This window comes from Oreochromis aureus, linkage group 13 (assembly GCF_013358895.1).
Source record: "Oreochromis aureus strain Israel breed Guangdong linkage group 13, ZZ_aureus, whole genome shotgun sequence".
NCBI lineage: Eukaryota > Metazoa > Chordata > Actinopteri > Cichliformes > Cichlidae > Oreochromis > Oreochromis aureus.
This window is the reverse complement of record NC_052954.1, coordinates 15,008,360-15,029,764: the sequence shown is the minus strand read 5'-3', so window position 1 is coordinate 15,029,764 and position 21,405 is coordinate 15,008,360. Positions and strand designations below refer to the sequence as shown.

The 21,405-nt window shown below is 41.2% G+C and overlaps 1 protein-coding gene across 5 annotated transcripts in view; it reads left to right on the top strand.

Moving 5' to 3' along the window:
- The window catches only part of adgrb3 (adhesion G protein-coupled receptor B3), a 116,303-nt gene that overhangs the window by 57,516 nt on the left and 37,382 nt on the right, over positions 1-21,405 (top strand). For 3 of the 5 annotated variants that reach the window (XM_031742944.2, XM_031742943.2, XM_039621387.1), the window contains 9 exons: positions 150-314; positions 2,117-2,281; positions 2,864-2,965; positions 9,569-9,675; positions 10,726-10,920; positions 12,850-12,918; positions 15,439-15,547; positions 19,749-19,895; positions 20,941-21,016. In XM_031742944.2, the coding sequence (XP_031598804.1) occupies positions 150-314; positions 2,117-2,281; positions 2,864-2,965; positions 9,569-9,675; positions 10,726-10,920; positions 12,850-12,918; positions 15,439-15,547; positions 19,749-19,895; positions 20,941-21,016 (1,135 nt within the window). The remainder of the gene's footprint in view (positions 1-149; positions 315-2,116; positions 2,282-2,863; positions 2,966-9,568; positions 9,676-10,725; positions 10,921-12,849; positions 12,919-15,438; positions 15,548-19,748; positions 19,896-20,940; positions 21,017-21,405) is intronic. The other 2 variants (XM_039621386.1, XM_039621388.1) reach the window with 2 other exon arrangements.

Here is a 21,405-nt window from a genome sequence, read left to right as displayed (position 1 = left end):
CCTGTAAATTTTTGCATTTCACATAATATCTGTTTTATTGGCTTTCAGTATGAGAGAGAATAGTGATCTGAATATTTCCTCCCATTTCTGTCTGCCCTCCTTTTCCCTTCACTTGGGACATGCTTGTTGGGTTGTGGTTGGTGCCTCAGTGGACGGACAGTGGCAGGAGTGGAGCTCTTGGAGCGATTGCTCGGTGACCTGTGCCAATGGCACACAGCAGAGGACCAGGCAGTGCTCAGCAGCCGCCCATGGGGGATCTGAGTGTCGCGGTCACTGGGCAGAAAGCAGAGAGTGCCATAATCCTGACTGCACAGGTAAAAAATCCTGAGCCTCTTAATTCCATATCCGCTTTGATGTCTAAATTTGAAAACAATGATTCTAAACAGGGAAGAGAGAGAGACGAAAAAAACCCAGCCCGTCCCATATTGTCATCATCATTATTACAGTCATTACCATGTAGCACGATCTATCGCCTTTAACTGAGCTATCTTACTCTCCCTGATGCGTACAGAGAAGCCCTGTAGCAAGAATCAAATCGGCATTGTAAGAATCAAGAGTAATGTTTAAGACCGTGCTCTATCAATTGGATTTGAAAAATCCAGTTAGATATACTGTATGCCTTTCACATAATTCAGGGTTAGCAGCCCGAACTGTCTGTCAACATCATAGATGCATTAGAGGCTCAAAGATGTCTGCTTAGAGGTCTCAATCAGGCTTTGAATTGTCTGATCATGTGAAGGGTCTGAGCACTCTCATAATCTCCTGATGCAATTTTCAATGCAGCTGCAAAAAACAGCTAGGTTTCTATTCTGTAGCTCGCCGATATGTGTGTGTGGAGCGTGGTTTCCTCTCTAGTTTTCAAAGTCATTACAAATGTTGTGTAAATAATCAGGCAGCCCTGTGGTCTGCCAGACCCCTAAAACAGTGGCAAATGCTTGCGAATGCGTATTTTTAATTTGTGCTTATGATAATGAAGAAGGTGATGCTGTTGTTTGCCGTTACGTTGAGAGAACGCATTATACAGTTTATTCATTTAATGAGGCCTATCTATTTAGCAAGTCTTACTTGTTTCCAAGGTGAGAGATCAATCATTAGTGAGAAACACAGCCACTATTTAACAAGTCAGCACAATGTCCATTAGTGCTGGAGGCACTGCTTTGATAAAGAGTTCAAGGCAAAAGCAGCATTTTTTTTTTTTCCTTTTAGAACTAGCTAAATACATGTTTGGCTAGTTCCTAGAAAATCTGACATTTTTTTAATGTAACTGAATAGATTAAAGTCTTTAAAAAAAGCCTAATAACTACAATAAATGCCTGTGCAGGTTTTTGAATCAATGCTATGTGTTTTCAAATGAAAACAATTTCTTCAGAACTGCTGGAACAATGAGCTCTTTGAAACACATGAGCATGCATCTGTTTGAAGAATCAGCTGCTTCATGTGCAGGCAAAGAAATCACTATCCACTGGGATTTGATCAATGTCTTGCAGATAGTTTCAGCCAACAGGTCATCGTGGTTTTTCCTGGTTTTTCTTGCTTCCGGTAGCAATCCCGACAGAGGTTAGTTGTAGGACATGATAAATGCCCGTATAAGTGAAGAAGGGGTAAGTGGAGGTTAGAATGAGCGGTGTGTGTTTCCTGCTCACACGGTGTTGTACCTTTCCATTCAGACAAGGGCGTGTGATTTACTACATCGCTGAAGGGGAGCATCTGTTTTTTTGTCTAACGCAGTTTAACAGTGTTCATTACAAGGGCATAAACCGTACCTCTGGGTTTGGAAACTTCAGCATAAATGTGTGTGTGTGTGTGGTTTTATTTGTTTTTTTTAATATCGGCAAAACGATGTGAATAATCGGCACTCTCATTTTCTTTAGCCATAAAATACACACACCCCTGATTATTACAGGTGATATTGTTCATTTGTGAAATACTGCCAAGAAATTACATCTTCAAACTAAAAGCATGAGTAGCAAAAGATATAAATGTAATCAAAAGCTAAAGATATCACGCACTAAATAAAGACATTTTTATAGCTGTTTCTTTTTAGTTGATCTTTTTTTTAAGTAGTTGTTATATCTGTAATAGTGTCCGTTTCTAACTAGGAATGATTCTATTATAGCTAATGGCCAGTGGAATCCTTGGGGTCCGTGGAGTGGCTGCTCAAAGTCTTGCGACGGTGGATGGCAGAGGCGTGCTCGGGTGTGTCAGGGGGCAGCGGTGACTGGGCAACAGTGTGACGGGAGCGGAGAAGAAGTCAGAAAGTGCAGTGACCAGCGGTGTCCAGGTGAGTCAGAGCATAATAAGACTTAAGTCTGAGTGGCCACAGAGAAGCTGAACGAAAGTGAGGAGATAATTATCTCTGTGCACTGACTGACATGTCTTGTTATAAGAGATCAGTTAAAACTGAGTCTGAAGAGGGAGTGCAGATTAGCAGAGGTGGATGACTGAAATAAATGAAGAAATTGAAATCATGGTGACGGACATACCGAGAAATTGAAGTATCATCAAAGCTTAAAGTACGGTTTCCAAAATAATCTCCTTTGAAGTAGAGTCTTAAACATGAAGTCACGTAATACTTCTGTTCTCTGAAGTAAAGGAAGCAGTGTTCCACAAAAACATTAAAACCGTTTTTTCCGTTATTATAATTAAGAAGTACCTTCCCTCATAAAGACTGAGGCATGTGAAGAGGGTAAATTTTATTATAATCCATAAATGCATCCTCAGACTCTCTGAAACTATACAGCTTTGATCTCCTATATTTCCATACCTCTTAATATGCAGTATGAAGAAATTGTTGCATCATATTGGAAAGACTAAAAAGCTTTTAGCATTGATGTACTAATGTTTGTATCACTTTGCACTCCAGCACCTTATGAAATTTGTCCTGAGGACTACGCAGTGTCAATGGTGTGGAGACGAACCCCTTCAGGAGAACTCGCCTTCAATAGATGTCCCCCTAATGCCACAGGTGAGGACAGAAACTACATCATATATTTGTGTATTTTTTCTTTTTTTAAAATATGAGACTTAGTGGTGTTGCTTTATAGTAACAATGTTCCTGGTTTGAACCGCTTGTGGAGTTTGCACCGTCTCCTTTGGCTCTGTGTACCCTGACTTCTACCCACAGTCCAAAGACATGCGGTGAGCTGGTGTTTCTAAATTGGCTGTAGGTGTGAATGAGAGAGTGTGTGGTTGTCTGACTTTGTATTGGCCTGTCCAGGGCATGCTTCTCGCTCAAAGTTGGCCAAGTAAGGCTCCCCTGGATAAGTGGTTAAGAAAATGGATGGATGTAGTAAATGGTGAAAATAAAAGCCAAGTTGCCTCAGGTCTTCTTTCAGTTTGACACTGAACATTTCATTGTTGGCAGCAGTTCCAACACTAGTAAGCTTTAATCTGTGATGTTAGAGCTCCTTTTTGATTTCACAGGGAAAATATTGTGGGATTTATAGAATTTAGGTTCATTTTGTGATGATATTGCCACCCACCTCGGCATGGTCAGGATGTCAAACGCACGGCAAGCTCGGGTTGCCTGGAGCAATGTGCATTGATTTGACTTGCAAACAAGTGGCAGTGCAAATTCAAGCAAGCGAACTATCCATCCATCCATCCATTCGCTTCCGCTTATCCTTTCCAGGGTCGCGGGGGGCGCTGGAGCCTATCCCAGCTGTCATAGGGCGAGAGGCGGGGTACACCCTGGACAGGTCGCCAGTCTGTCGCAGGGCCAACACGCAGGGACAGACAACCATTCACACTCATACATTCACACCTAGTGACAATTTGGATTATCCAATTAACCTATCCCCTCAAACTGCATGTCTTTGGACGGTGGGAGGAAGCCGGAGTACCCGGAGGGAACCCACGCAAACATGGGGAGAACATGCAAACTCCACACAGAAAGACCCCGGCCTGATGGTGGAATTGAACTCAGGACCTTCTTGCTGTGCGGCAACAGTGCTAACCACCGTGCCACCGTGCTGCCTAATGCAAGCGAACTAATGAAAAAATAATTATTAAACTGTAAGCACTACTGGCAAATGAATGGAACTTGTCTACAGAGACACAACCCTTGATTTATTTGTTTTTTGCACTCAAATTTTCTGGAAATTTAAGATAGTAATCCTGCATGACAAAAAAGTGCAAAAAGACAGACTAATTAACAAATTTTATATTGTACAAATAAGCATTTTACTAAAAAAGAATACACTGCAATGAAGCTTCTGTTGTAATCACTTTGAATGACATTCTGTAATTAGATTTTCATTTTATTATCACTAGTTTAATTGTCCTTACAGAATGAAGCTTTATTGGTAAGTGTACTCATCTTGTTAAAATCCTATTACTTATGCTCATTCCCCCAAGGGAAAAAAACATATTGGATTCCATCCAATTTAAAATAACAAGACAAGACTTTTCATACATGTATCTGCGCAATTTTGCCACTTCATAAGGTGCAGTGCTTGCTGATCCTAAATGTCGAAGTTCTATGATCAGACTTCTGCTGTGGAAGTCGCCTGCACGCTCTCCGGATAGTTGATAAAAGCTCTTCATTCCATTTCCACATGCGGTGATGTAATTTATGACTGCGCCTTCAATACACTGCCTGTGCACTGGATGGGGAAAAAAACGTAACTGTGATTCTGAGGGCATTGTTAAAGAAAAGCACACTGAAGTCTGTTTTCAGACAATAAGCAGAGGCTTTAATGCGTGCATGGAGAGGAGAGCATTTGAACGGCGAACTGAAGTCCTGTAACAGATTGAGACTAACTCTGAGCTATTGAAAAGAAGAAAAAAGGAAGGGGGAAGCTGGGAGAGGATAAAAAAGGGATGCGGCCTCTGATAAATCTGCTGTGATACAGGTTACCTTTGCTCTTGCTGAAGGTCAGTTTGCTAACAGCAGACGCTGTTAGCAAACTGTGGAGGGCTGTCGTGTGTAGAAAGTTACATGTGGGTTTGACACAGTAAGCTGTTGCAAAATGGAAAACAGTCTGGCGTTCCTAAAATTACATTTCGTCCGCAACCATAAAATGGCTAACTTGCAAACTAGATGTAGCAGCAAACACACTGTCATTCACAGATGGCTCACCTGCGGCAAAGTTACGCAGAGTAAGATTTAGTAGCATGACATTAGCTTTCCGGCTTGACATTAGTTTTATGGCTAATAACTGTTTGGCACCACTAAGCTATTTCCAGCTTGCAGTGAGGGATTGTGTGTATGTGTATGTGTGAGTGTGTGTGTTTATTTGTGTGATGTTGGAAATGTGACACCTTTGCTGACCTTTACTAAGAATTTCATTTACACCAAGCGTTGTCTTTATGTGCTAAGTTCGGGTCAGACAAGGCGAGGCTCTTTATTCTGCTTTAATGAGCTTTCTTATATTCGTGTGAGCTGCGACTCAAAAGATTAATTCAGACCACGTGTTATTTTCTTACATGCAGCTAATTTGGATGCAGTTTCAGACGTGAGCACACTGTCGCTGCTGCCTGTACTAGGTCAGCACTCTGGGCCGAGTTCTTTGTGACTGCCAGTGTTGGTGGACTCGTGTAAAAGTCTTCAAGTTCAAGATGTGTTATTGGTTCCGTACGTGCAGTACATCTTGAACCCAAAGTGATGTTATCAGGGATGCTATTTCACTTTGCCAGAGAACTGGGTTATAATATAACAGTGTCATAATAAAAGGGTAAAAATCCAGCTAGCAGACATATTTCATGTTTAAGTATAGTGCATCCTCCCTGTCAAAGCTGGCACAGAGGACTGGGAAAAAGATGGTGATAGACAATAGGTCAGGGCAGGTCAAGTTTATCTCTAAAGCCATTAATCACAGTTCTAGAGTCAGCAGGTTTCGGGGAGCATGCATTAAGGAACCATAAATGAAAACAACTCTTCAAAACCTTTGCCCTGGAATTAGATCAAGGTCAGACTCAAACCTTTAGTGAATTTCCTCACTGATAGTCTCATCCTTCCCGGACAGCCTGATATGAAATGGCAGCGGTAAACAAAGATGAAATATTGATCAGAGAAGGTAACTGAAATGTCTGGAGTGGGCAACACGAATGCAGCGTGACGGCACGGGTGAAACGTCCGAATGTGTTAGGGGGCTTCAACACCTACTCACCCATAGCGCCTGTCGTCATCAAGGTCATCACAGAAAGAGCGCTGGGTGCAGGGGCGTCCGCACCGACTTGGTCATCGCCGATGACAACTGCCACCGGAGGCAAGAATGGGGGGAAAAGTGAGACATGTATGGCGCATGAATTTGCAGTGTAGCAGCCAAGCAAAAAATGTCCCTGAACTGGTAAACATGCGAGCTACATTTACATTTGCATCTACTTCTAGATGCAGAGTGTGCTAAAGCAAAATGAAAATTGTAAGATTTTGAGCTTCCATTGCCCATTTATCATAGTCTAGTCCTTCATTAAATAAAGGTGTGCGGTTTAATTTGTTTCAAAAACAAAAGCAATTTATCAATTAGGTACAACAACAAGGTATTATTAATGATACAAGATCAGCTACAGCATTAAAGCCATCTGCCAAATATTGTATAGGTCCACCTCGTGCTAGAAAAACAGCTCTGACCCAATGACGTTTGCACACAGAATCCCTGGAAGCGTCATTTAGTGCACGTGACACTGGCAGTAGATCTTTTGAGTACCATGGGTTACTTCTTAGGTTTGTTCAGGCTTGTTCCCAAGCATATTCAGGCTGAGTGGGAGGCCAGGCCAGTGCCTTGGGCTCTTTGTTGTGAGCAGATTTTGCAGTACGGCGTTGAGCATTGTCCTGCTGAGGAAGGCAGCTGATGCCGGGGAGTGCCGTTGCCACGGGGGTGTGTGCTTGGCCTGCAACAACGTTTAGATAGGTTGTAGCGTCAAAGGAACACCCACATGAATGCCAGGACCTTAAGTTTCCAAGCAAAACATTGCATTTCTATGAATGGATCGGCTTTATTTGCTAAACCTGCCAGTGGCTGCTCGGTGCAATAAATCCTTTGAGTTTGATTTATATGCCGTTTCTATTCCCGCTAACACCTGAAGGTACTAGTTACTTTGGCAGGAGATGTTTTGCATCCAAAAGTTCATGTACTGTTATTTATGTGCCCGTGTAATGAGAGCCCCAAATCTCAATTATCAATTAAAGTTCAAGTCATCCAACTGAAAGTGGGAGCAATTAAAGCAGCAACACCACAGGCTATTAAACAAACTCTTCACAGGTTAATGCAGAGAAAATTATCCAGCCGTCTCCAGCAAATAAATTAGACACCATCCTTCAGTGGGGAAGGTATTCATTTTTTTATTTTTTAGTTCTGCCTTTTCATAATATTAATGGCAGCCATTTCAATCCAAGGACTTTTACTTGTCATATATTGCAGAAAGATTTTTTTTTAAAGAATGTAAAGGATTTTTTTTTTTCTTTTTCACCACCGGATGGTAACCACAGAAATTTTGTTCAAAGCCTCTTTTTAATATTGTCTCGTTTCAAGCTCCTCAGCTGGTAAACACTGTTTTAGTATTCCGTCTCGGTGAGGATCGCTTGAATAAAAATTCTCTTTTAATGGCACCCAAGTTGAGAGCGCTGTCAAACCAGACAGCGACAGGTCAGCGCCTCAGTGGAGTGCAGCCTTGGTTTTGATCAAGCACATCTCCACTGACCTATATTTCATACTCAACTTACTCCACATACATCACTGATGATGCAAGGACAGATGACAGATTGGGGCAGAATTACAGCGAAGGCCTCGAGTTTGTGTCTCTAACCCTATTTGATCCCACTAGCAACCCGTCTCAAAGCCAAGGCAGATTGATATCTAATTATATATCTGCACAATATAAACCTCATTTAAAAATAGATCAGTTTGGGAGAAATTCAGTTCACAAAACTGGCAAAAGAAAGACTTACAAATAAATTAGTGTCTATCTCTCAACACTGACCATTCATTAAGCTTCTCTTACTATTGTTTTGCTGTTTGCATACTGTGGAGTGCATCTTTCTTGAGCAAGTAAGATGTACTTATGGACATTTTTATATAAAGTGCACGTCTGCTGTTAGGTATTATTTTTGCACACTTATAAACCACAATCAAGACCCCCTCATTTTTTAAACATAAAATTAGGTTATTTAAATAAAAGATGAGCTCCAGTGCAGGGATTTTACATTAAAATGATTTTGGCCTTGGGTAATTTGTGTCTTTGAGGACTGCTGAAATCACATTAAAACTGCAACATCATACATTGTATTAATAATATAAACACAGGCTACCGGTGACCAAAATATTACCTCTCTTGCTGTTTAACTCCTGCTTCGTGTCTATACGTAGACAAAATTCACATCACTGAGCAACTTTAATGCTTATCAATTTCAAGCAGTTCTTGAATTTGACCTCTTCTTACTGCTCTGTGCCTTTTTGGCAATTCCCACTCAAAGAACCCAACCTTTCTCAGCTTACAGTGACCTTTTGGAATGTCAGAGCCAAAACACTGAAGTGAATGCCTAATTTCTAGGTCTCAAGTCATCATAAAACAGACTTTTTACTGTCTTTTTGATAAAAATTCAGAGCGAGCATTCTTTTGATTGCTGGCATCCTTAACAGTAGATGTGTGGATTGTGAAGCAAAACTCTAAACCACCCAGGTGAAACCAGCTTTGAGGGACGCAGAGGCTCATCCCAGTGTAAAGCACTGGGCCTCTCCTGCTGCCCCCTGGGTTGTCTCATGGTGATGCATGGTTGCTCCCGGCACACAGCGAGCGTGCACTCTCGGCTTCAGTGGATATCACCAAGTAGTAGCGGTGGAGAAGGTGGGCGTGTGGGGGTGTGTGTTTGTGATTTCTCTTTGTCTGTGTGTGTTAGTGTGCGAAAGTCAGAGAGAGAGCGCGGAGGAGAACAAGAGATAGTGAAGGTTTTATGTGAAGCCCGGACGCCAGGGGAAATGTTTTGTACTGTGGGAATTTTCCTCAGGATGTCAAGCACCTGTTTTGGAGCGGTGGGGTGATGTGTGAAGTGCACTCCACCAGGTCGACAGCTGGGAAGGTGTGATGTTGGACCCCTATGTAGGATGTGCGTGGCCGTGTGGGTGGATATTGGGTAGTTCTACTATTTCAGGATTACTGTTTAAATGCCTGACAGCTATCACAGCTGAGCTGCTGCATGTTTGAATAAGCGACTGCAAGTTGTATTAGCCGGGCACGCAGCGCATATATTAAAAGGCATGGGACTGTGTCGTTTGGCATAATATTAAATCATTTCTGTTCAAATACTGCAATACTTGCCTTCCATAAACCTTTCTTTATCGCCTTCTCTAACGAGTGGGTTACATCAAATTTTGATGGTGAATGACGGACAAAGAGGAAAAGATAAGACTCTCATTAAAAGTGTTAATATTATTCTCTTTCCTTTTTGTCTCTCTCCCCTCCTCTCGTATCCAACTAATCCCACTCTACCCCTTCAATCTGCCTTTCTTTGCCCCACCATTGGTCTTAACTCCACCTACCCCCCACCTCTTCTGCGCCTGCTCATCTTGTCATCCCCCCCCTCGCCAATTCTCCTCTCCAAATCTGTCGCTGTCTCCTTCCTCCTCTACAGGCACCACTAGTCGACGCTGCTCTTTGGATCACCGCGGTATGGCCTTCTGGGAGCAGCCCAGCTATGCTCGATGCATAACAAATGAATTCAGATACTTGCAGCAATCAGTAGGTGCAAAGTCAGCTCCCTTTCACTGCCTCTGTTTTCAATGCACCATAAATTACCTCCCCAGCGTCCCCCTCCCAATTCTCATCACAATGTAGCCAAAAAGATTAACCACTTTCAATAGAGGAGCAAATTTAAGCACACATTTTTCCCCTTTTTTTCCCTCTCTGATGTCCTTCAGCTGCTGAATTTAGAGTTCCTGGCATGTTCTCATCTGTGTTTCTTAATAAATTACAATATTGATGATATCGCGGTTACAATATATGTTGCTCCTCGGTTACTCGTCACTTGCGCTTTGCTATGTTTTTGTAAATAGGATCCACCGCAACAACTTGCAATATTTTGTTCATTTAAAATAAGACTTGCAGCATGAAGAAAAAAGTAAATAAGTAAATAAATAAATAACAGTTAGGGAAACTCAGTGAAACAGTATTTTCAGTTTAATGGAATCATATCTTTCCCTCAAGAGAACCTTTTGTGAATTCTCTTTTTTTTTTCTTTTTCATTTCTTGTCTGATGAGACTTTTTAATCACACAAAAAACAGTTTTCATTGAAGCCCGAGTGCATTTTATTGCACCATTTCGAGTACTTTTTTTTTTTGCTTTAGTAGGTTTGCCTTCAGCCTGAAAACACAGAAGCGCTTCCACTAGAATAGGTAATTTTGGTAACCCTCCATCACTGTTAAAAATAAAATAATTCAGAAGAGCTGAGATAGCACATATAGCGCTGCACCTGTGAACGTGTATTTATGGACGTAAACCCTGTGCAATGATGTGAGATGTCATTTCACTCTGCAATTTCTGCCTAAATGTGTGTCTTCTGCTCCAGTTAACTCTTTTATTCGTATTGGCTCATTTCAAAACATCCGCGAGGCAGAATACATTTCGGGCCTGGCGTAGATATAAGTGTCACATAAAGGGCCTTAGAGAGTAGAGTCTTTCTTCCTGATTTTTTGCACCCCATTTAATCTAAATGTGTAGCTTAGCGTGTATCTTGCGAACTCGACAGAGGACACCGATGCCCCAAGTTCTGTCCTCTCCTGTTTTTGGAGGTTCAGGGGCACCTTGCCAAGGGCCAGAGGATGCTGGCGGGGGATGGGATGTCCCAGGTCACAAAAAACCTGCTGGATCTCACCCAGAGGAGGAACTTCTACGCTGGTGACCTCCTGTCTTCAGTAGAGATCCTTCGCAATGTGACAGAGACCTTCAAGAGAGCCAGCTATGAGCCGTCGTCCGATGACGTGCAAGTAAGTGGACGCTGGGTTTATTTGAACATGTGGACATGAATCCTTATGAAGTATGCAAGGAAATACCATGCCGTTACCTAGGTAACATAAATGTTTTATAATTTTGGGTACCAGAGCTATAATGTGTAATGTGAGAAAAATGATTTCTATTGTGTGTGAAATAGCACAAACACCCAGGGCTCTATTGTATCAGGAGATCTACTCCACATCCTAAGCTGTTTCATCTCATCATGTTGGGCTTGACTGCAGTCTTGATCCTCTTTATGTCAATAGGATGATGGAGATTATAGCAAAAGCCCCACCTCCATCACCAATAAGACAATTTATGCTCCCAGAGCTGTGCCAATTTCAAAGCCACCCTTCACAGGCCTCTTTGTTCTGTCCAGCATGCATACATGTTAGTTTTTTTTTTATATGTGGTTGTTTTGCTGCGTGTGCATGTGTGAATGGTTGTGCTATATATGTGTGCAATTTTTTTTTGCTAATTGAGAATAAAATAATTGTTATTATGTGATGCAAAGAGGATACAGTAACAGCATGCTACTGCAGTTTCTTCGTGAGGTTTCAGGTTTTGTCTGTGTTTGTTACTTCTGCAAAAAGTCATGAGTAAAAGCTCCAGGAAATTAGAAAAATGCGAGACTTGTCTATCAGCTCTTTGCTGTATAAAAATAGGAATAATTTCTCCTTTATTAGCAGGAAAGTTCAGTTATTTAAGTCCCAGACACACAGTTCTCTGCTTACCGATAAGCTCGGTCAGATATTAAATCTGAAATATAGCCATAGTGTTCGGCATTGTGCTGTTTTCTAGGTTTCAGGTAACTCAAAGCACATAAAGAAAGACAAAAACAAACAAGCTGTCCTACTTAGGTGATTACAACACTCTGATCTCAGACACACACACACACATATAATTTTGTGAATATAACAGGATTTAGTTGGTATACAGCTTTAGATTAGATTCAGTTAGGACCTACAGTAGGTAATTCAATTAAAAAAACAAAACATTCAACTCAATTAATCATGGACCTCCAAAGCGTGGTGATATTTGGACTACAAACTGTCAGGGATGCTCTTTTCTTTAGTTTTCTGTTGGTTATTCCACTTTTATCAACAGTTTCCTCTTGGTCCTTTTAATATTCTGCAAAGACAAAACCCCAAATGTTTAGTCCATGGATGGGATACCAAGGTCCCATTCAGCCGATTTCCTACCATAGAAAACCTATGAAATGAGGAAAACGTCCTATCTCTGGTTATTAGGAGCCTGTGTGGGCAGACAGGAGAGCAGTCAGCCAGCCCAACCCCTCCGTGTGTCTCTGCGCTAATGCAGTGTTAAAGTGGGCACATTACCACCAGAGGGAGCATAAGCATTCAAGTAGAAAACAAGATAGCCTGTGTCAAGAGAGAGAGCCACTCCCTCAGGCATATTGTAGACCAAACGAAATAACAAGGCTAAAGATCAGACAGGGGTCCTATTACGACTGCAGGCATGCACCCCAAGCAGTCCCGCTCTCCACTGCTGAAGAAGACAATCCACACAGCTGCTCAAACATTCCCTTTCATCTTTTTTTTTTCCTGATTGCAGCTTGTGCTTTTCTCCTGTAGCATTAAGTGTTTGCTGCAAGCTGCAGGAGGTCCAAGGTGTGTTTCTGTTAGAGCTCAAGCACAAATTCCATCATTTCTCCTATCGTTTAGCATCACGGTTTCAGTGGCAGATTTCCTGGTGCTATTGAGCCCTGCGGGAGAAAATCATTATGCCCCTACAGAAATCTCTGATTTTCTGCTATCGTAAATGTTAGTATATAATCCATAACAGTAGGTTTTTGGAGTGCATGGTGTTTATGTCATGATTTGAGAAAAGCGTCTAGCTGCACTGCCTGTTATGCTGGTGTGTGGGAGTGTTATGCATTTTCCCTTTCATCATCTCCACAGAACTTCTTTCAAATCATCAGCAACCTCCTGGAGGAGGAAAATAAGGAGAAATGGGAAGACGCGCAAAAGGTAAGCATGTGGCAGTACACGTAGTAAATAATTCAGGTTGCTGCATGAATGCTGTTTGCCTCAAAATTCGACTCAAAGCTTGTTTGCAGTTACTCCATCTGAATAGGACAGATTAAAGTAAGTCAGGTGGATTTAGGATTATGTTACACTTACACATATGGTAGTGAGGTAATTTAGCAGGTGTGACATCTGGCCTCATTTAGAAAAAAAACTAGTTCCTCCGAGCTCCACTTGGTGGCAGCAGCACTGCCATAGACACTGTCCAACCGTCAACACTGCAGGACTCATTCCTCCTGCATTGTTTCACCCAGCTGATGCTGATGAAAGCAACCAGTGTGATTAGGACCTCACTCGGGTCAGTTTTACCATAAAAAAATGAACATTTCAGCAGCTGAGATTCCAATTCTGTGTCTCCCCTCTTGATATATATCATCAGTAAAGGAGGATGGTGAAAAATTGTTTCAATATCCTTTAGAAATAGAGAAGCAACATACTGCAACACAGCGGCAATGTTGTGTATGTCAAACTTTAAGTGCCAAAAAGTACCCATTCACAAGACTTGTTTATTCACGAAGATTGGATTCTAGCATCGTCCTGGTTTAGACACATCTCTCAGTTTGAGAGGTGGCAGGTCTTGTTTTCAAAACCGCCACTGGTGTCTGAGACAGCCTGAACCCTGAAATCACGCACATCCAGACTCTGACAGAGATACCATCTGTGATGACTGCGAGTCTGCAAAGGGCATCTGCTCTGTTGTCACCTTCACAGGTAAATTGGGTGTCACCTGCACTGACACATGAGTGAGGTGATGCCTTAAAATTACTTTTTTTGTCTTACTTTCTCCACACCTGACTTCAGCTGATGCTATAAGGGGACACAGGCAGTTCAAATATTGCTCAGAGTGCCAGTCCTGGCTGTCTACACAAGGAGTAATTAGGTGTTTACTTACTGGAGCTTTAATTTGGCAGGCCCCCTAAAGGGATGATGTTGGTGAGAAGAGCTCACAAACTAGCAATTTCATCAGTGAGAATGCGTCAGAGATAAGGACAGACAGAAGTATAGATAAATAAATATAATAAATACATTGTCTCCATGATTTAACACCCAGAAGAAATGTGTGACACTGTTAAATATTCCCGCAGTTATTAATGTGCATGTCTGAGATGTGCTGGTTTAGTTACATCGTTATAAAAAGTGGACATGGCCAAGCGGCGTCGCCTTACACAGTTTTTCTCACTTGTTGGGTTTCTTGCATTAATGAGTGTTCTCGGCTCAGCTTCCACAGCACCCACACACCAAAAACACGTACATGAAACACCTCACTATTGGGCTTAACTGGCTGTAAAGTTGGCTTTTTGCACTGATCACTATATATTCACCTCCTGCCTCTGTTACCATGGCAAGGAAAGGAACAGCTCTGTCTGCAGAACCTCTGCTGCAGCCATTTCCCTGCGCTGCCTTCACGTCTCGCGGTTGCCATGGAGACCAGCAGAATGAGCATTACTGCACTCTGCGTCAGACATGCCGGAAGGGGCGACATGATGTGCTTTTCTCCCCCACTATGGCTTTCACTCTGCTGTGTCAGAGGCTCTCGACTTCAGCACCGCTGATCCGTTTGCCCGGTTTAGCCGCGGCACATGAAGAGGCATGTGCAGACACACACAAGGTGCTACAGAGGAGGGAAATACCTGCCTCAGGTGTTTGTTGAACTCAACTCAGAGTAAGGTGTTAATTGCTAAATGCCACTCAAAGGCCTCTCTAATTGCCTGACATCACCACTGTGCGCTTACACACTTATTTACGCCCCACGATTACATCAGTCTTATGCAGAACTGAAAAGTGGTATTGCAGTACAGCACGATATATCCCATTCAAAGTCTATGATTAGATGTGAGACATCGCCAGTAGATGGGCAGCCAGGACAGTGATCCAATCTTTTGAAGGTCAATTATTGGATTAACGTGCCTTTGATTTATTGACTTTGGGGAAAAGAGCTGAGTGGACCAGCAATGTTACCGCTTGTGCTATAGAGCTGTCCGTGGTCCTGAATTCATGCCTCTTCACTCTTATGTGAGAGCTGATGTCTATGGAGCGACACATGAACTGAGGCAATCACCCTTGACTTGGCAGTGCTTTTCCAGAAACAGGCCAGCCACCAAATGTGTTGGCACAGCTGGTGGTTACAGCTCTGATGCTGATGTTACATGAATGGTTCAAATAGGGCTACAACTAATTTATATATCTATTTATATGACTGGTTAATCATTTTCTTTTTTAGCAAGCTAAAACATTTTATGTTTCAGCTGCACAAAGGTTAAATAAAATCATACAAAAATAAATGCAGTCATCTAAATATTGATGTATGTATATATATATATATATATATATATATATATATATATATATATATATATATATATATATGTATATATATGTTCTCTCTCTCTCGGGCACCACATTTTAATCACTGGAGAACTATTTAAATTAAAACTGTCCCCTTGTCTTTATTATCTTGTCCAGATCTACCCCGGAGCAGTGGAGCTCATGCAGGTCATAGAAGATTTCATCCACATTGTTGGACTGGGCATGAAGGATTTCCACAATGCCTATTTGATGACTGGAAACTTAGGTAAGAATCGACCCACTTTGCCTTAGGGCCCACAGCCGCTGAGATCGTTTTACCATTTGTTTTGGCTTGATATGGATACATAATCCCTGTGCTCCTCTGACTCCTTGTGTCAATTTCCCCACCATCATTAATTTAGGATAAATGCTGGGCAGTTGGGTTGGGGGAGTAAAATTACTGCAAATCAATAATGTTGATTAAAAGTGATCTTGCGGTCTTAATGTGCTAAATTCCAATGAAAACATTTACCACTCAATCCAATATCAGTAGCTTACAGCACGGGAAACCCTGCAAGAGTAGTGCCTTCACTAGAATAAATACAGACAATACTTCAAAATAACAACCACGGGTACACATTTTATTGATGCTCAAGTACATTTTAAAACACTGGGAATTTTATAACATAGTTCAGTAAGAGCAGCACTGCTTTCTTGATATTATAAAGCCTCTCACTAATTACAGACTCTATGTATAGGTTCAAAGTTTTTCGGTCAATAATCACATCAAATATTTATGTTATTCTGCAGATGAAATGGTTCTGTTTGACGCTGCACTGAACTGTAGTTCTGTGAGTAAGACTTGATTAGCAGAGCATACCCTATAGCGTGTTTTGCAGTTGTACAGCCGCATGAAAAAAATTAATTAAAAATAAATAAATAAAAGATTGTTTGTCAGTTCCTTGTGAGATTAGCAGTCATGGAAAAAATACTGTAGGAGGGTCTGATAAAAGGCTGTAAAATTGGAAGTGAAATTACAAGTTTTCTTTGCAGCTGTAATGAGCTTTTCTGCAACGCTGATTTTTGTCGAGATTATGACTCGAAAAACAAAACAAAAAAACCAAAGTGTTGCTGTGGGTTCTTTTAGCTTCGGTCGCGCAGCCTCTCGGATGATCTGAGGTCTCTGTGGCATTTCATTTTTTACTCAGCCATAAATGGTGTCTTACTGGAATGGAAGAGTAGACCGGTGGTCTTCATTTATTCATGCAAGTGAATGCGAGTGTGCACAGCTGTGCCGTTAGGCCATTCCTCTTAAGAGGGAAAGAGATGTTTCATCCTTGTATTCTTTACAATAGCTAACATTCAGCTCACTTCGAGCACACTTGCTCTCTGTGTTTCTTTATGGTATGTGATTTCCATAATGATGAATCGGTAGTCTCCAAGAATAGCATACCAAACATGGTTCAATGAATGCACACATCAAAGTACCATTATGAAACACTGTGCGAGTCAAATTAACTAATGGATTTAGACTTGGAAATAAGGTTTGAATGCATTTCACATTGCCGATCATTAATGACTTCTTTCACAGATGTGAGAATATTTCTGTGCTGTTCTCCTACTTTATACTTATTTCAATTTGTCTTAATGGCCATCATCCAAACTCATTGCCAGTGCCTTCTCCTTATGCTCAAAAAAGCATTAACACATGACCCCTGTTTTATACACAAAATGGAATCTGCTCTGTGAAACTGACTCTAAATTGACGGTTAAGTGTTTTATCCACATTCATACAAGTTCCTTGAGCAGTTTAATGCATTTCATAGCTGGGCTTGAATTTAAATTATCTGACTCTTATTACATTAGTCAGCTGTATCACTGTCCTGGCCTCCACTCAAACCTGCTGGACTGTGGACTAAACCGTGTCCATCTGTCAGATGTGATATGACAGGAAATATTTTTGATAAGCGTGGAGCAATGATGCAACTCACCGCTGTTTCTCAGTCTAAGAAAGCACTGAGTGGCATAATCAGGGCACCAGATTCAAAACATTCTGAAGTTTTTCTCCCACATGTCCATAGCGTGAAGATATATTGATTTCATGCAACAACAAATGCAAGAAACTGAAATAATGTAATCATTCCAACACGGTCAACAACATCTTCTTGCTTATTATCATCCGAGTTATTATATTTTGTTTGTTTGTTTTTTATTAATTTACATGCATGCTCATTGTAAAAGATGACCTTTATTTTGAAATAATATCAGCGTTACTCGGTGTGAGATCAAAAGGGAAGTAATTAAAAATAAAACTTGTGTTGAGAGGAACTTGATTGTTTTGACTGAGGGAGGAACAGCTACACTAAAAGTGTGCTCACATAAAGTGCAAAGAACACTTGTCGGTAAAAAGCTCATTTGAATAATCACATCATTTTCTATTAGAAATCTTAAGGAGCATGAGTGAACCTCTTAATAAGAGTATGTGAATGTTGGAAGCATCATTATTATGTTGAGGACTTATGCAGAAATAGAGTGCTAAAGCAGCTTTTTTTTTTGGAAAATGTGAGCACAAAGGCTCGGCAGAGAGGGGGGGCATTTGGCTTTTGAGCAATTATTTGGAGATATAACATTAATGAGTTGCCTCTGGCTAGAATCAACTTGACTGACTGCTGGTGGTGGTAAAATACAGGAGCCTAGCTGGAAGAAATTATTATGCCAGAGTGGACTCTCTGTTTTAAATTTTTCTTTTTTTTTTAATGTCAAAATTAATTACCGCTTCTTTAAAATGTTTTTGCATTTGCCACTGCAGAGCTGTTTTCAAAAAGGAATCAAGATATGATTCGATACCACATGATTAATACATGGGACTTTCTAATTATCCCATCCGTGGCCAGTGCACTGGCTCAGCCAGCCAATGGCAGTGATTTCAGCTCACACACACAGTGCCTTAGTGGCCACGTGGCCCTTTTTGATTAAAGGAATGGAAAGTTTTGTGGCTCCATCAGTGAAAGCCAAGTGGAGAGCATCTGGCTGAGTAAGATATTGCGGCATCATTTCGTCACTAATTTATGGCAGCCTCTTGACACCTAGATAAATACTGGCTGTCACCACTGTATCGTCCTGTGTCCTCCTACTTTTAGTCAAATAACCTTGATTGGAAAAGGCTGTCCACTGCAGCAACTTGTTCTCCCTCCTTGCAAGCTAACAGTTGGAGGACAAAGTGAAGCTTGGGACATGCAAAAAAAAAATTAAACAAGGTCTTGAAGGTGGACTGCATCACGCTCTGTTGTCTTTTTTTTCTAGTTGTCTACTGTGAGGCTGCGTGTCATGGTCGAGAGAATATTTTGACAGTAATAGTGATTAATTTCCACTGCACACACAATAGCTGGAAATGCTCATTAATTTCTTTGCAGGATGTTTATGTTGTCTGACTTCAATGGTTTACTTAACGCTGAACCTCTCATGAACGCATTCAGACGTAATGAGCGATGCAATAAATCCCTCTTATGAAAATGAACCATACAGAATACTCTTAGTGCAATGAATCGCTGTTCAGAGGCGTCGCTGTCCGTAATTACTGCTTTATTTGCGCTGCGTAGCCCCATCGGGCGAATGCAAAGCCCCATTTACCTGCAGAATTACCCAGAACTCTGAGAGACAGTCTTCCCAGCACCATGTTGTGTTTCACAGTGTGCCCTGTGACTAAAACCACAAACACGAATAAACATGCACGACCACTGCTGCTCCCGACATCTGGTGCTACGAACAGGCCTCTTTGCAAAAACGGCAGGTCTTGTGGTGCTCTGTGATTTCATGCCCGCTGCAGGATCATCCCAAACACCTAGATGCACCTTCACTGTCACAGATTTCACTCACACATGGAGTCTCGCCAGGATTCAAATTGTATTATTGGCACAGTACAATGAACAATAGAGCTTCTGCATCAATGGTAGGATTAGCCTCAGATTCCCCTCGCTGAAGCACTACCTGACTGGGACTGGATGTGATACCAGGTAGAGAACAGTACAGCTTTATCCTCCCCTTGTAATGCTAAGGCCTTTTCTGTTGAGCCTGGGTATTTTCCTTGTCACTGCCTTAGTGCACTGACTGGCCTTTTATGGCACCTCAGCAGGGAGGTGCCATAAAAGGAAAGCGTGATTAAGGAGATTACCTGTCTAGTACTTGTCAGGTGCCAGTTGTAGCTTTGGGTTTGTACTTTGCAGCAAATGAATGCATCAAAAGCCCAGTTGGCCTGGTATGGCTGACAGATGACCTGCATATTTGCATAATGATTCAGTTTCATGTAAAATCTACCTATTAATTTATGAGAGAATGCAGACTCTGCATGTTGAACTCGAATCACAGGACTGCCCTTGTGTTTACTTTTGAATGACAGTGGTGCAGGCTGCATGGTTATGTTCATAATTTCATCTAATATGCAATGTTCAAGCAATGCTAATAATCTGTATTTTCTTGTTTTTCTGTAGTCGCCAGCATCCAGAGGCTTCCAGCAGTGTCTGTGATGACTGACATTAACTTCCCCATGAAGGGTCGTAAAGGCATGGTTGACTGGGCCAGGAACTCTGAAGATAAAGTGGTCATCCCAAAGGGCCTCTTTGTTTCCCAGTCAGCAGGTATGGGACTATATCACCGAGTCATCTGCTTGTCAAATACGTCTTCCTTCAAGAATCAGAGGCACATAAACAGTCTCCACGTGCAAACTCCATCTGTCTTAGGATATATATTCAGTTTATACATATATATATTCTGTCAAGCTTCAGAATTACAACCTGCAGCAACACATCTTAAATGTGCAGGGAAACTGTAGTAGAAACGTAGGATTAATGCTTCATGAATACACAATGATGGATTCACTGGCCACTGCTGAAAATTGGAAAATATATATCTCCACATCTCAGCAGAAGTAGAATGGTTTTAGCTGAGTTGCTTTGTCTGAAAAGTTACTAGACTTTCAAACAGACACATCTGTCTTCTGAAGAATGTTTTTTCCCTTTAATGTTTATGTTTCACCACTCCTTGTTTAGAAAAAGTGAAATAATGGTACAAGCCTCTGAACAGAGCCAGTTTGCTTGCCTGTGCTTGTTCAGTCGCAAGAGTTTTCCATCAGCTCAGCATTTGTAGCATCCTCTCAAACAATGCCAGTTGCCACTCTATACTGCAATCTAGAGCCAGACAATTTGGTTAATTGGTGTAATCAGTCTTATCCTAAATATATCAATGATAACAAAACAAGGAATTGATTAGGATGCCACATGCTTGACCCAAACCAATTCTGCAGTGGACTTTGGCACATCTCTTACTGGACAAACAAAATCAGGTGTTAGTTAATGTGATTTGTTTGGAAATAAAAACACACCTTCAGGTTTTATTGGGCATTTATGTAAATGATTGTATATTTAATGAGCTAACACCTAATTTGCATATATAAAATGAACTTTAGAAAACTTGCATAGACACAAATACATTTTTTTAATTCAGAGGCTAATCCATACATCTGTTTGCCCTGCAAAATATGCTTAAAATGTTTTTTTTTGTGGCTGATGACAGTATTTTTTTACTTAAAAATTTGCAAAGCATCATCATTTGCAGTAGTAATAAAAAAGGGAATTCTATCTGACATGACAGCAGCCTTAATCAAAGCTTTATTTCCTCCTTCAGATATGGAGGGATCGCCTGTCTTCATTTTGGGAACGGTTCTCTACAAGACTCTTGGACTCATGCTACCTTCACCAAAGTAAGGGCAACATTTCTCATTGTCTGCATTTTCTGGTCTGCTAGCAGGAGGAAATATGAGACAGATTTAATCCTTTGGAAGCTGCACAGGTGTCCATTTTTATTCACAGTAGCAGATCAAGTCTGAAAAACATGCTGTGCCTTTGTCGCTCTAGTGTCCCTGAAAGTTCCACTTAATACATTGGATAAAAATCTTATTTTGTCCTTCTTACAAACAAATATTTGCATTTTGCTGCTGTTCTTTTTTTTTTTTTTTTAGAGCTCTGTGTCACTGTAGCATGCAATATGTAGTTAATTAAGGATGACATTAGTGTCTGGAAAAGCAGTGGGATGTCCCAAACAAACACCTGGTGTCAGACACCAATCAACAAGTCCCTGGCAGCAACGTCC